This window comes from Piliocolobus tephrosceles, chromosome 11, assembly GCF_002776525.5.
Source record: "Piliocolobus tephrosceles isolate RC106 chromosome 11, ASM277652v3, whole genome shotgun sequence".
In the NCBI taxonomy this organism is placed as follows: Eukaryota; Metazoa; Chordata; class Mammalia; order Primates; family Cercopithecidae; genus Piliocolobus; species Piliocolobus tephrosceles.
In genome coordinates, this window is record NC_045444.1 from 51198662 (window position 1) to 51215262 (window position 16601).

Here is a 16601-nt window from a genome sequence, read left to right on the forward strand (position 1 = left end):
TTCCTCCCACATGGTGGCAAGATGTCACAGCAGCTCCAAACTTAGAGCCAATATATTTAGCAGTCTTAAGTGAAAAAGCACCATTTCCTCAACAGTTGTAAAAGACAGGGATATCTTTCAATTGACCAAGCAGGATTTCATGACCATCTTTAAATTATGTATAGAATACACTGATTGACTAGGCCTGGGACATTGCCTGGGACACTGGGAGACCCTAACCTCAATTCCTGCTGCATCCAGGAATTGAAATTAGTGTCTCCCAGATTACCTGGTCTGAGAGTTGAGGAGCATTTCTCAAGGCTAAAAAGGGTACTGATAAAAAAAAAAAAAAAAAAAAAAAAAAAAAAAATTAAGTGATTGTGATCGGACTCAGTGAAAATTTAGTTTTTGTAAATATTGCCCTCAGATATCTTGAGACAGAGACAAAATGGTGAGAATTGGGGAATAAATCATACAGTTATTTCAGCTTGATTTAATTTATTCATGAAGACCATCATAAAATATGCAAAGGGAAGTGGAAAAGCTGCCCCTTGTACTATAATTAAACATTCCTACTAGCAAGATTAATTATATTTCCTCCATGGTAAGATTTGCATCAGGGCGTGGTCACTAGTGAGCTCTTACTGGCTATATTTTTGACTTCAGAGGATCTAAAGGTAAGTTTGTGTTTAATTGTTTTCCATTGGGCTATTAACTGGAATTAACTTCTAAGGAAGGGTCTATCAAAAATATCATTTCTAGATGCCAGTAAGAGGACAACACATTATGGGGACAATTCTAGCTATGTTGAGGTATGCGTAGAGTGGAAGAAAAGAGAGCAGAAGATGAAAAATGGAGGAAGGAGAAAAAGCAAGAGTGAAATAGAAAAGGTGAACCTTGTAGAAAGTAACAAAATGCCACCAGCAGTCATCAGAGGGGCTCTTGGTTCCACGTGTCCAATGACTTATCCTTGAGTAAGTTAATGACTATGACACAATGAATCAAATTCTGTTTTTCAGAATGCCAGCTCTTAATTCTGTTCATCTGGTTTTTGTTTCTTCTCTTGTTATTCACAGTCCTTACTGAGCATCCGTGGCTCCCTTTTCTCTCCAAGACGCAACAGTAGGGCTAGTCTTTTCAGCTTCAGAGGTCGAACAAAGGACATTGGCTCTGAGAATGACTTTGCTGATGATGAGCACAGCACTTTTGAGGACAATGACAGCCGAAGAGACTCTCTGTTCGTGCCACACAGACATGGAGAACGGCGCCACAGCAACGTCAGCCAGGCCAGTCGTGCCTCCAGGGTGCTCCCCATCCTGCCCATGAATGGGAAGATGCATAGCGCTGTGGACTGCAACGGTGTGGTCTCCCTGGTCGGGGGCCCTTCTACCCTCACATCTGCTGGGCAGCTCCTACCAGAGGTGAGGCCAATTAAAATTGCAGCTGATGGGAAGAGAGTTGTGACTGGTGCAGGCACGAGTGTTTTTCCATTTCCACATCTAAGAATTTGTTGAGTTTGTTGTCCAAAGGCTGGGAGTTTGTTCAATCAGGCTATTATCTTGTAAAATTGTTCTATTCAGACTTTTCTACAAAGTAATTAAAAACTTAGGTTGGCTGTCAGAGAATATAATTAGAAGTAATCTTTCATCATTATTACTATGGTATGAAACTCGCCAAAAAGCAAAGCAACAATGTATCAAGCATGATGTTTGATTAATATAGTTAAATTAAATCCAAGGAAATTAATGCTCATAAATTAAATAAATACTTAAGGATTTTGTGATGGTTGTTCGTTTAAAAGGAGATTTAAATACTTCCACTTGCAGTAGATACTATTACTAAGTAGATTTAAATCTCATAGTACAAGATTGCCTCTCTTTGCAGGTCAGAGTGTTGTACCTTTTTAGCATCCACTCTAATGATCTCAACCATTGTAAATTTGTGTAGTGAAGAACCACTCAAAAAGTACCTGGTTGTCATTTTTAGAGCAGATTCCAATTTTTATATTATTGTCATAAACTCTTACTGTAAACAAAGTGGCCCAAAATCAATCACATGGAAAAGGATTTCAACTACATACTAGACACTTATAGGGCTATATTATTGAAATTTACTTCATAAGCCATAAGATGCCTTTAATGTTGGTATTTTTTTATTATACTTTAAGTTCTAGGGTACATGTGCTGGAACCAGCCCAAATATCCATCAGTGATAGACTGGATTAAGAAAATGTGGCGTGGCCAGGCGCGGTGGCTCAAGCCTGTAATCCCAGCACTTTGGGAGGCCGAGACGGGTGGATCACGAGGTCAGGAGATCAAGACCATCCTGGCTAACACGGTGAAATCCCGTCTCTACTAAAAAATACAAAAAACTAGCCGGGCGAGGTGGCGGGCGCCTGTAGTCCCAGCTACTCGGGAGGCTGAGGCAGGAGAATGGTGGGAACCTGGGAGATGGAGCTTGCAGTGAGCTGAGATCCGGCCACAGCACTCCAGGCTGGGCGACCGAGCGAGACTCCGTCTCAAAAGAATAAAAAAAAAAAAAAAGAAAAGAAAAAAGAAAATGTGGCACATGTACACCATGGAATACTATGCAGCCATAATGTTGGTATTAAATAAAATTTCATGAGCTAGCAAAAAGTATTTTGGCAATGTCACTTGATTGTTTTTATAGCATTTAAAAGGTCTTCTTATGAATTTTTTTTACATAGCTCCATTTATTATCATTGGACAACCTCTTTGAGCCACGTTAAAATGATATGGAGTTCGTTTTCAGTTACCTAATGGTGGAGCTTCTTATCTTGGATTATAAAATACCCATTATCTTCTTCACATTTTTTGCATGGCCTCTCCCCACCTCCTTCTACCAGAGAAGTGTCCAGGTATCCTGGAATCAGGTTGAACCATGAGAAAAGTAGAACTTTATAGTGGAGGAACCAGGAAGAATGAAAAGAGAACATCAGTTCTTCTTAAAAAACGATAGTAGCTAACCATGTACCACTGTCCAGAACACTTTACATGTGTTAACTCATTTAACCCTCATAACAACCCTTTTTGATAGTTAGTAATATTATCCCTATTTTGCAGAGGAGGAAACTGAGGCTTGTGCATGGTAGAGCTAAGATTTGACCCCAGTTATGCTGGTCACTGAACCTACATTCTATCGACACTGAAATATTGCCTCCCATTGAGTTATTTTTAATTATTTTAAATTGAAAAGAAGAGATGGTTAAGGAAATAAACACATAAACACTTTCATTTTAACCAGTGTTTCCCAAAATATACTTCACTTTCATACTACTTACATCAGAATCTCATGGGATGCTTCTTAAAACTAGAGATTCCTGTGCCTACCCAGACCTATTCAGACCAAAACACTGATAAGAAAATGTCTGGGAATCTTCTTCCTTAACAAGCATCCCACATAATTCTTATACATAACAAAGTATGTTTATCACTGATCTTGATAAATGTTAATTGGATAAATAAAAGCAAATCTACAATTACCATGAGTGAATATAGAGAGACTGTCAGTCTGTCAGAAATTATTTAGCATTTATCAATAATTATCATAAATCTCCTGTCCTATCAGAGAGGATGGCACAAATCTCTGAAGGCAAAGTTGGGGCCAGCTTGAAGCAAAGCTTCGTGTGATCCCTTTATTTCCTGCTTCCTCAACTTCATTCTTTAATCTTAGAATCTTAGGTGCTTTGGGGCAGGGCACTGTACTATTGAAAAGTTGAGATGAAGGTGCAGACAAATGAAGTAGGCTTTTGGAGAATGCAGAGGGGAAATGACAGTAGAAAATAAATAGCTATGGGCAAATGACACCCTTGAAAGCACATAATTTCCTGTACTTTACACATAAATTCAATTGAGACAATTTAACTTAAGAAAGAATTTTCTTTGTTGTGTCATTAGCAGTTTTAGAATCTATTTGAAAATTAGACAAATCTAGGTTTGTACATGTGCTTCTGTGTAGAACAGAAGGGACTAGATGATCTCCATGTGACCCTATTGTTTTTCTCCTTAAATCTTTGCCTCTTTCTGACAAGCTGAAGTATTTTAAATTCTGAGAGGCACCCTTTTGATTAAGAGAGTTTTATTTTTAGAGAGAGGTTATTCTTTTCTTACTAATTTTCTTTTTTACCTTAAAATTAATTTTAGAATGATGTATATGAATATTTATCACCATTAGTGACAATCATATGCATTGAGTGGAAATTTTGGTTTTGAATATGTATGCATTAAAATAATTCAGCTTACAAAAGATAAAATACTGCTAATTGTTCACACCATAATATGATGTGACCAAAATAAATAATATTTTGATCATATTATTATATTTTGATCATATTGTTCAAAATCCTCAAATAAATAGGGAAAATCCTCAAATAAATGAAACTTTTTAATTTATTATTAACACTCAGAACTGCATTTGAAATTCTTTAGTTTTTCCTTTTTTCCCCCTGTGATAATTAACATCATTTGATCTCCTGAAGTAGGAACAAATTTTCGCCCATGTTGAAATCCTGATGAATTTATTCTGGAATAGGAGATGATCAGATCACTGTATTATTACTAAAAATCATAATTCCCCACATTGGTATTAGTTCCTTAAATTAGAGTCTCAGTGCCAAGGGTGGATTGTTTTGTGGATTAAGTTGTTTTTTAAATATAGGCCAAAGTTATAGATTAGTTCTAAAATTTAGTTTTGTAATTAGGAATGTTGGGAAATGTTACCTGTCTCTAATGAATGAAGGCATTTGAAAACTAGAATTCACGTTTTAGGGGAACTAGTACTGATGCATATGAAGGAAACTTTCAAACCTTTTTCTTCATATATTAAACTACCTGAATATATGTCTATAAAGATCTAAAAACTCAACCTGAGAGAAAATTAAGAAACAATATTTTTGGTTTGAAGTCCTAAGTAGGACTGGCTGAAATGCTAAAAGGCCATCTGTCCAGTAGTAGACCTGTAGTAGATCTGGACCCCAAATCCCTGGGATGCAGGAATAGGAAAACCCATCTTGACAAACCCAAGCCTTCCCAAAAGCTGAAAATCGGATGGACTTTCAAACATCCTCCAATAATAATAATTCCAACAATATCTTAGTGAGCTTTTTACATCTGAGAAAGCATGGTGTATATTTAGTTAAATAACACCCGTTATAGGAATGCTTTGGGCTTTGCTGCTTTCAAAAATAGTGTTTATTTTATCTGAAATTCTATTTTTAGGGCACGACTACTGAAACAGAAATAAGAAAGAGACGGTCCAGTTCTTATCATGTTTCCATGGATTTATTGGAAGATCCTACATCAAGGCAAAGAGCAATGAGTATAGCCAGCATTTTGACCAACACCATGGAAGGTATGTCAAAAGTCCTGCATCATAGTTACTTGGTGCTTTGGTAATGATAAAAAAACACTTCATAAATTTCAATAAATTACTTCCTGACTTGATACTGTATCATCATTATACATTTTACTAAGTAAAAGTAAAATCCGTGCACAACTCATGGATTCTATTATCTTCCATAGATTTTTTATACTTAGCCTCCAGAAAGTTGCTGCAAATTTAAGGTATATTTTGAACACCACTTTCATCCATTAAATTCTAAACACTGAAACTTGTGTGCATGACATTGAAAAGAGTAATGATAAATGCTTATCCTTATGATGATGCTAAGCCATTTGGATTGTATTAACTGCTTGAGACACAGTTATAGAATCCTGTGACTTAACCAGAAATATAAATTAAAAATGTGAATTAGGATTTAATATTAACTTCCTTGAAGCAAAGTGTTTAAAATTTCATAGTCCTACTTTTGCCTTTCTCTGACTAGATTCTTACAATACATCAGCTTTCTCTTTAGTTGCATATTTTATCTGAATAGTTAACATAATGTTTAGCAGTCTGGATCTCAGAATGCCAAAATAAAGACTTTGGGGACAACTTAATCTGTGATCAATTTCTGGCTCTGCCATATGTTAAATGTGTTAATTTGTGACTTTGAATTTCAGTTTCCTCATCAGTAAAGTGTGGATAATGATGTTTAGGCATAAGGTTGTTGAATGGATTAAATAAGCCTTCTTAGATAAAACACTGACGCATTTGGCAAGCAGAAAGCAGTTAATAAATATTATCATTATTAGTTGTTTTGTTGTTGTTATTTTTGTTAATTCACATGTTTTTGCCTTTCCATACTGTAAGAGAATTCAAACAACTATCAACTTCAACTACTTGGAAAACATTTTCATGTAAAATGTATTCTATCCCCCTTCCTTGCCCTCCTATTCTCTCCTCTCCCTATCTCTTCACAAACCTTCTCCCTTGTATCCCTTCCCAGGTATGTGTGTGAGTGTGTGTGTGTGTGTGTGTGTGTGTGTGTGTGTAGATGTGTCAAAGGAGAAGAGAAAAGGTGAATGAAAGCAAAAGAGAGCAAGCATACACATCCCTTTCTTACTGATAATTAGATTTTCTCTTGAGATTGGATAGACTCCTGGAATAATTCTTTTCCAGTCTGTATGCAAAGATCCCATAATATTATTAATACCAATACGAAAAGTCACAGCTAGAAAAAACTCACAGTGTAGACGACTGTGTACATCACAGACAAGTCAGTATTATGAGACCCAATTTTCATAATGTCCTAATGCAGTATCAGAAACCTTTTCACTGATTTCAATGGAATATTAAACTCTAGTACGTTCTTCCCCAACCTCGCCTGCGTTAGCTTGCACTCCCTCTTCCCCCCAGCTGCCAGTAGCTTGCTCCTCCCTGTCCCTCCAGGTAAATCTTTTGAAGATTGTCTGGCCTTCTGCTCCTTGCCATAGCAAAACCACTGAAAGGAAGCTGCCAGTGGTTCTGCTACCGATGTCAGCAGCATGTCTGCTCCCTAAAGCAGGAAGTAGAGAAGGAGACAGGGTAAGTCTCAATCAACAGTCATGCTTTGCACTTCTCATAGCATTAAGTTTGAGCTAAATAAGGCATTACTTACAAAACCTCAAATATCCACAAGATTGGACTTGCCAACTAGTTAAGATTTGGAGTTCAAAATAAATGCACCCACACATCTCTCCATGAAACTATGTGACATGGAGTTGCTTAGGATGGAAAGGATATTCTAGGAATAAGCGCAACCTAGAAGTTGAAGACTGAGAGTGCTTTCATTTTATTATCTGCAGAGCTTTTGACTTTGTATATTTGCGAGAAATGATGGCCAAGTTTTTAAGTTTTTATTCTGTTTTTATCATTTTTCTAGAATGAAAACTGACTTTTCTTTATTCAATTGTATGTAGACACATTGAGTGTGACATTCATCAAGGTTGGTTGTTAGCAATATCACGTACATGCATACTCAAGGTGACTTAAGATAGTCCTTTTTTTTTTTTTTTTTTTTTTTGGTTTCTGATAATGGTGCAAAGTTTTCTTGGTTGACATAATCTCTTTCCTTGGGGATCCTTTCTTCTATGTCTGATCATTGTTTAGTTCGCCTTCCCTTTTTATGAACCAGGGATGTTGATCCAGTTGGCAATTTTTGTTTTCCTTCTTTTTAACTACAGCCAAGTCTCTGTTGTCCAGGGTAATGGATAGCCTCATGCTTAGTGAAGCAGTAATGAATAAGCAAAAATGAACCATTTGCTTTTCAAATTTTTAAAAGTGCAAAATCACATAGAAATGTTTTCTGGTCACACCTTTGTGAAGGATGGTGGGAGGGTGAGTTAGAAGCACCTAAAGAATCAAGGTGAGCCAGCAAAAGACACAAGACTTATTGTGAGTGATTCTAAGTGTGGATAACCCATGCAGGAATAATGGAGATGTGGCTGCAGCTCTCTCCTGAATGCTTTGCTTTGTTTTAAAGTGTGAGATTTCCCCACCGCCCGCTTTTTTTGGAATGAATAATTGAATGATTTTATTTTAGAACTTCAACAACTTTGCTCCGGTTATTCCCACTGTCAAGATGAGTCACACCTGCTGAATTTCGTTTTTTAAACTTTTCTCCAGTTTATTTTTTTTTCTATCCAGTTCCTGTTTGCTTCTCTTTATTTGCTAAATGACAGCTGGTATGGAAAGAAAAAGTCATATTATGACAGTATACAGACAAAATTAAATTTTGTAATTTCTCTTTTGTTATTTTCTGTAAATAATAATATCTCCTTTTAACTTTCAATGTAAATATAAGGTTATTTGGGAGTTCAGAAGTATTTACAAAATAACTAGTACATAATAACTATATTTTTTCTTGAATTATAAATCAAATATTATTTATTGTTTACAAAGTTATGTACTAAGATAAATGGAAACAAACTGTGCACTTGAAGAATTTCAATATCCCAAGAGACAATTGACAAATCTACTTTTAGTGGAAATTTTAAAAACAATGAGCAATAAATTAATTTACTTAGGAAAATAGCATTATAGAATTGATTTGTGGCAAATGTTGATTAGTAGAAGAAAAATTATTATCTGTTGTTGTGATTGTCCTTTCATAGGCTGGTCACACCCTTACAAGGTTTAGTTCATAGTAAACTGTGCCGGATGTGGACAGATGTTCCAGTTGCCACAATAGTATTAAAGTGACTGACTAGAGTCAGCTATGCCATGGATTTAAAAAGAAGAAACCTTCCCTCTATTTCAGTGCTAAGAGGTGGTGGCCACATTTTGGCAGAACAGGTAATAGGGTGTACAGCAATGATATTGACAGAAAACAACAAGTTCTGCATATTTTTCCACTCATAAGTTGATGAAGAGATTATCTTGCCAAAGGAAGATGGTAGACAATTTTTCACTTCCTAATTCCCCAAATTTCTTTGCCAATATTTACCAAATTTCAGTACTTTGGGTATCACCTTAAAGATTTGTGCATTTCTGTCTTCTCCCCCAATATTTGGTTGAAATTCTTCTTGACATCATTGTACATTTTCCTTGGATAAATGCATTTTAATATAAAATTTTATGTCATAGGTTTGATTGAGAGTTATGTATTTCAATACATTAAAATAAATGTATACCATGAAAATGTATGAATTATATGTATATTTCACTTAAATCTTTTGTATTTTTCCAGTAATAAATGAGTTCCACTTTGTGAAATGTTGATTTGTAATAACAGTGAGGACTCCAGTTCCTTAGGCTGGGTGGGATATTTTCTCTTCTTTTATGCCCTCTACTTAAATGAGATATGTAGAGAGATGGAACTTTATTATGTCTAATATGCAAGCCTATAATCTAATAAAGTCTGAGACTTTTAAACTAAGATTGGTGACACTGACAAAATTATCTAATTAGAAGATCACCAAAACATATCTAATCTAAGAAACTGGCATTCAGTGTGACTGATTAAGGTCCTTAGGACATCTCCTGAGATATCTGTGATAACATATATACTTCTTGCTCTATCTGGAAGATGGATGAGCTTTAAGTGCACTCAATGCAAGTTCTACCCATTACTTTCCAGCAGCCTTGAAGATAATTATCAGACAGTTTAGATTTTCTGATAGAATCTTGCAAGCAATGTTTAGCCAGGATACATTTGGAAAGCTTACTAGCCTTTCTGTACTGATCCTTTCTGTGACAGCAAACCCACTGTAAAATTTTTCCTGTTCCTCCAGCAGATTGACCCATAATATCTTTTAACAACTTTAGATTTTTTAAATTGCTTTAATTTAAACCAAAGACTGCTTAACAGAAAGTAAGCAGTTTTCATGAGGATTCTAACTTTTTTTCTTCCAGAACTTGAAGAATCCAGACAGAAATGCCCACCATGCTGGTATAAATTTGCTAATATGTGTTTGATTTGGGACTGTTGTAAACCATGGTTAAAGGTGAAACACCTTGTCAACCTGGTTGTAATGGACCCATTTGTTGACCTGGCCATCACCATCTGCATTGTCTTAAATACACTCTTCATGGCTATGGAGCACTATCCCATGACGGAGCAGTTCAGCAGTGTACTGTCTGTTGGAAACCTGGTAAGCCTCACTGAGAGTTTCTCTTCCCATTGAAAGATTTTATAATTGCCTGAGTGAATTTTACATATTGCTCTCAAATTAAATATCAACTAATTGGCCATGTATACCTTGACATCAAATGTTTAGCATCCTTTTTAAATAACAAAAATATATCACTACCATAGTGCAAAAGAGTCAAAGAATTTATGTATAATTTGATTTAGAATTGAATTTAAATTGCTTATTTATTAGAAGATGATTCTGAATTGTCTTCCAAAGACATTGATCTGTAACAAAATTCTGACGTATTTTTAAGATATTTAGAATAGTTTCTTTAGGACATGTCTGCATTTACTAAACAAATTATAAAATATGCCCAAGTCAGATAATTTTGAAATATCATTTGTAGGTACTTGAAGATAGATTATGTGGGAGGAAACATTATATGAGGGATTATTATTTTTTGTTTTTGTTTCTTCTACAGTCTTAGCAATATTAAATTTAGAAATTATTTATATAATTTTGTTAAAATATATATTAGCATTCACTGGATACATATTGATATCATAATGTCGTATAGTATAGTGATAGATGTTAGAGTGGTCTTATACAGAGAGACAAAATGAAGAAAATCACGCAAAAAAGTATATTTATACAAGTATAAAATGCTTATTAAGTTCCCAACTTGATAAATGAACATATAAGCAGGTTATATAGAGATTGTAAATAATATGGCCTAAAGTATAACATACAATATTTTTAGGCTCTGAAGTAACCACTACATTTTTGAATTATATTTCAGGTAGGACTTACCTGAATTAAATGATAAAGTTGGCATATGTTGGCCACTTATTTTGTATCAGATATTGGACTAAACGGTTTACGTTAAATCTCTCTCTCTAGATTCCCAAAAAATCAGTCTTAAGATATTTACTATAAATTGTCTGTATTTTGCAGTTGGGAAACTGTGTCCATGAGAAATTAACAAAGAAATGGAAGGTCTGAATGCTGTATCAGACTCTGAAAGCTCTTTCAGAGACAATCGTAAGCTATGGGCAAAGATCACAGAAGCTTAGAGTAGGAAAGGACAATAATATTACCTAGTTCAAATTCAGAGCTATGTAAGAATCTCTTCAACATTATTTCTAAAAATAAAACAGGGTACTGGGGTGGCAATTGAAACAAGAAAGCCTTTGGAGGTAATATGTTATAATCCAAGTTGAATGAGCTTAAGCAAAAATAAAGGGAATTCATTACCTCATGTTACTGAAGCCCACTTGGAACTAGTTCTAGGTCCTAACCTGGCTAGATTCAGGTTCTCAGCCAGCATCATTGGGAATCAGCTTCTTGTCTCTCTTCTTCCCAGTATGTGACCTTCCTCTCTGGCTGGGTATTTTCTTACTATTGCCAACATTCTATCAACTTTTATTCTACTAATGTAGCTCCAGGTACAGAAAGTTTGTGCTTCCTAATTAGTAGCTTTAATTAAGGCCCACAAATTGAATATCATTGACCTGGTTGGAGTTACATGGCCATTTCTAAATCAGTCAGTTACCCTAACTCTTGGTTTTAATGCCATATTTGCCTAAATCAGAATCATATCTTATCACTGGAGGCAGAATAAATGAGTTAAATCATGAAGACAAAAATTAGGATACCATTACCAGAAGGAGGATAGATTCTAGAAAGAAATAACCAATAAATAGACAATTCAAGCTGGGGCTGGTCTTATGTGTTAAGGAATGTAGGATCTGTATCTTAGGTGAATTTTGGAATACTAGAAAATCCATGGGCAGGATACACATTCTTCTCAAATGCCTATGGTACATTCCCTAGGATAAGTTACAGGTTAGGTCAAAAAAAAACACACCTCAATAAACTTAAAAAATTAAAATAATACGAAGTATTTTTCTGATAAAAAATAAAATGAAATTAGAAATCAATAGCAAGTCAATGTGGAAAATCACAAATATTTGGAAATTAAACAACTTACTCTTAAATAACCAATGAGTCAAGAAAATATCATAAGAGAAATTAGAAAATACTTTAAGGATGACTGAAAATAAAAACAAACCAAATTGAAATTAATGAGAGCAGCTAAAACAATATTTAAAGACAAATTTATACTATAAATGTCTATGGTAAAATAGAAGATTTCCCAAATTGCTAATTTAAGCTCCTCTTTAAGAAACTATATAAAGAATAGCAAATTAACCTGAAATTAACAGAAAAGGCAAATAACAAAGAAGAGAAAAATAACATATAAAAATAAACCCAAAAGCTATTTCTTTGAAAAAATCAACAGAATTGACAAATCTTTAGCTAGGCTAACCAAGAAAAAAAGAGAAAAGACACAAATTATTAGAAGTAGGAATGAAGAGAGGATATCACCATGGATCTTTTAGAAATAAAAAAGGAGCATAAGGAATAGAATAAAATTAAACACCAGCAAACTAGATAACCTAGGTGAAATTGAAAAATTCCTAGGAAGTAACAAACTCCCAAAACTGACTCAAGAAGTAGTAGACTATCTCAATATACCTATAATAAGTAAAAATTGAATTCGCAATTAAAAAAAAAATTAAAAAAAAAACTTCCCACCAAAAAAAGCCTGAGTCCAGATAGTTTCACTGGTGAATTTTGCCAAATGTTCAATGGAGTGTTACATCAATCCTTAACAAACTGTTCCAACAAACCGAAGAGAAGGGAATACTTCTCAACTCACTTTATGAAGCTAGAATTACCCTGATATTGATGCCAGACAAAAATATTACAAGAAAAGAATACAGACACAAATATAGACCAGCAACATCCCATATGAGCATAAGCACAACAATCCTCAACAAAATACTAGAAGCCAAATCACCCAACATATTTAGATTTTTGGATTATGTACTCAGAATAAGTGAAATTTATCCCAGTGATGCAAGGCTGGACCAACATAAAAAATTAATGTAATATATCATATTAATTTTTAAAACTATACAATCATCTCTATAGATGCTGTAATCACATGGAAAAAGCCAAAGTGTTTCATGATAAAAACACTCAGCAAACTTCAAATAGAAAAGAACTTCAGCCTGATAAACACCATCTCAAAAGACCCCACACCTATCATCATTCTTAATAGTTACTTTAGATGCTTTTACCTTCAGGTCAAGAAGAAGGCAAGGATGCTTGCTCTTGCTACTTCTTTTCAATACTGTACTGAAAGATCTAACCAGGGAAATAAGACAAGAAAAAGATATTAATGGCATCTAGATTAGAACACAAGAAGTAAATTCTGTTAATGAATACATAATCTTGTATTTAGAAAATCCTATAAAATACACACACACACACACAACTGTTAGAACTAATAAATAAGATTGTAGAATACAAGATCAATATACAAAACTCAATTATATTTCTAAACACTACTAATGAACAATCAGAAAATAAAATTAGGAAAATTCTGTTTATAATAACATCAAAAAGAATAAAATACTTAGGAATAAATTTAATAAAATAAGTGTGAAACTTGTACACTGAAAGCTATAAAACATTGTTGATAGAAATTAAAGAAGTACTAACTAAATGAGAACACATTTATATTCATAGATTAGAAGAAAATATTGTTAAGATGGCAATACTCACCAAATTAATCAATAAATGTAATGCAATCCATATCAAAATCCCAGCTACCTATTTTGCAGAAAGTGACAAATTGACTAAAAATTTTATACGAAAATGCAAGAGACCATGTGCCACACAATCTTAACTAGAAAGAAAACAAACTTGGAGAACTCAAACTTCCAAATTTTAAAACTTACTACAAAGCAAAAGTAAGCAAGATAGTTTGGTACTGGCATAAGGATAGCTATATACATCAATGGAATCAAATTGAAATTCCAACAGTAAATCATTACATTTATGTTAAATTAATTTTCAACAAGACTACTAGACAATTTTATTAAGGTAAGAAGCCTTTTCAACAAATGGTGCTTGGACAAGTGAATATCAACATATGAAAGAATGGAATTGAACCCTTACTTAATAACATATATAAAAAATAAGATAGGTCAGAGGCCTAAATGTAGAGCTAAAACTATGAACTGTTAGAAGAAAATTTAGAAGTAAATCTTCATGACCTGTTATTAAGCAATGATTTCTTAGATATGACACCAAAAGCACACATAATAACAATAAGAAAAAAAAACGTTCATTAGACTTTATCAACATTAGCAACTTTCATACTGCAAACATCATCATCAAGTAAAAGGACAACTTACAGAATGGAGGAGGACATTTGCAACCCAGATATCTGATCACGATTTGTATCTAATATATATAAAACATTCTTATAATTCCACACAAACAAAATAGATAATTCACTACAAATGACATATTAACAAAGAAGATAGACAAAAGGCCAATAAGCACATAAAAGATGGCCAGCATAACTGGCTAATTTTAAGGGAAAGGCAAATCAAAACTAAAATGAGACACCACTTCACACATACTAAGATGGCTATAATCAGAAAGAAACCCAATACCATTTTTTGGCAAGGATGTGGAAAAATTGGAATGCTTATTCTTTATTTTGAGAATATAAAATGGTGCAATCACTTTGGATAATAATTTAGCTGTTCCCCAAAAAGTTTAGGTTAGAGTTACCATATGACCTGGCAATTTTACTAATTTCTTTGGATATATATCTAAGAGAATTAGAACGTATTTCCACATGAATGCTTATAGAATATTATTCATAATACTAAAAATTAAAAACAATTCAAAATGTCTATCACCTGATGAATGGATAAACAATATCCATCCAATAAAATGTTATTCACCCATAAAAAGGAATGAAGTATTGCTACAATCTACAACATGAATAAACCTTGAAAACATTATATTAAGTGAACAAAGCCAGTCACAAAAGGTTAATTGCTACATTTATATGAAATGTTCAAAATAGACAAATCCATAGAGACAGAAAGTAGATTAGTGGTTGCCCGGCAGCAGGGATTAGGGTAAATGGGAGCAACAACTAGCTAATGGGTATGTAGCTTCTTTTTAAGGTAATGAAAACGTTCTAAAATTCAATAATTGTGATGATTGTACAAGTCTGTGAATATATTACAAGCCTCTGAATTGCATACTAATATTTCATAGTAGGCAAGTTTCACTATTTTTTCTTCCAATCACCTATTGATGGATGTTCAAGTTGATTCCAGATACTTTATCCCCATGTTGCAGTAAACGTTCTTGTATATATCACCTTTCATAATGCTATATTAGCTTCTAGAGAATAGATTTCCAGGATTGAAGTATTCTCAATATTAAACATATTCATGTCACATAAAAATTATATGATATGCAAAGAAATAGGAAAATGTGACTCATAGTTAATAGATTAAAGCAGTATGTAGAAATAGATCTGGACATGAACAAATTGTTAGAATAAACAAAAAAGGACTTTGGAGGTGCTATTGTAAATATGTTGAGCAATTTAAAGGAAAAATGTGGTCAAAAGGAATAAACAGAGAACATGAGCAGAAAAAAAATGAAAACTATAAAAAGAATCATTTAGACATTTTATAATTGAAAAGTACATATTCTAATATAAAAAATTCACTGGATGTGTTTAAAAGAAAATTGCAGATGTCAGAAGAAATAGTTGTTAACTCAAAGCACATTAATAGAAATTATCCAATTTGAACACTAGAGAATTGAAAGGAAAAATGAACTGAGTCTGACTATAATATGGGATAATATCAAGTAGTCTAAATATTTATATAATGGGAGAATCAGAAGGAGAAAATAGACAGAATGAAACAGAGCAAATATTTGAAGAAACAGTGGCCAAAAATTTCCCAAAGTCGGTCAAAAATATTAACTTACAGACCTTAATGTTACCTTATAAAATGTTAGTGACCATCAACAGGATAAATGTAAAGTAAGCCCATACTTAGGCATATCTTAGTCATGCTGCTGAAAACAACAGCAATAACAAAAAGCTCTGGAAACAACAAGAAGAAAAATATTTACTATATACATGAGATTAACATCTTACCAGAAATAATTCAGGCCAGAAGAAGGTGGCCAGATAAAATAAAGAAATAAAAGCCCATTATTCTACAGAAAGTGAAACTATCTGTCAGAAATTAAAATGAAATAAAGAATTTTAAGATAAACAAAAACCTAAAAAAGCTGTTACCACCAGAACTACCCTACAAGAAATGTTAATGGAAGTTCTTTAGGCCGAATGGGAAAAATAGCAGATTGAAATTTGGTTCTGGGAATGATGGTCACTAGATATGAATAAATGTGGGTAAATACGAAAGACTATCTTTTTTGTACTTAATTTTTTTTCACATTTATTTGAGGTTCAGGGGTATATATACAGGTTTGTTACATAAATAAATTGTAAATCACAGGGGTTTGGTATACAGATCATTTCATCATCCAGGTAATAAGCATAGTACGCTGTAGGTAGTTCTTTGATCCTCATCCTCTTCCTACCCTCCACCCTCCAGTGTCTGTTGTCCCCTTCTTTGTGTTCCTATGAACACACTCCAACCTGGGCAACAAGAGTGAAACTCTGTCAAAACAAAACAAAACAAAACAAAACAAAAAGGAAAGAAAGAAAGAAAGAAAGAAAGAAAGAAAGAAAGAAAGAAAGAAAGA

The 16601-nt window shown here is 33.7% G+C and overlaps 1 protein-coding gene across 2 annotated transcripts in view; it reads left to right on the forward strand.

Moving 5' to 3' along the window:
• Window positions 1–16601, forward strand: part of SCN2A (sodium voltage-gated channel alpha subunit 2) — a 110634-nt gene that overhangs the window by 32935 nt on the left and 61098 nt on the right. For both annotated transcript variants that reach the window (XM_023188127.2, XM_023188128.2), the window contains 3 exons: window positions 1056–1400; window positions 5217–5349; window positions 9715–9953. In XM_023188127.2, coding sequence (XP_023043895.1) covers window positions 1056–1400; window positions 5217–5349; window positions 9715–9953 — 717 coding nt within the window. The remainder of the gene's footprint in view (window positions 1–1055; window positions 1401–5216; window positions 5350–9714; window positions 9954–16601) is intronic.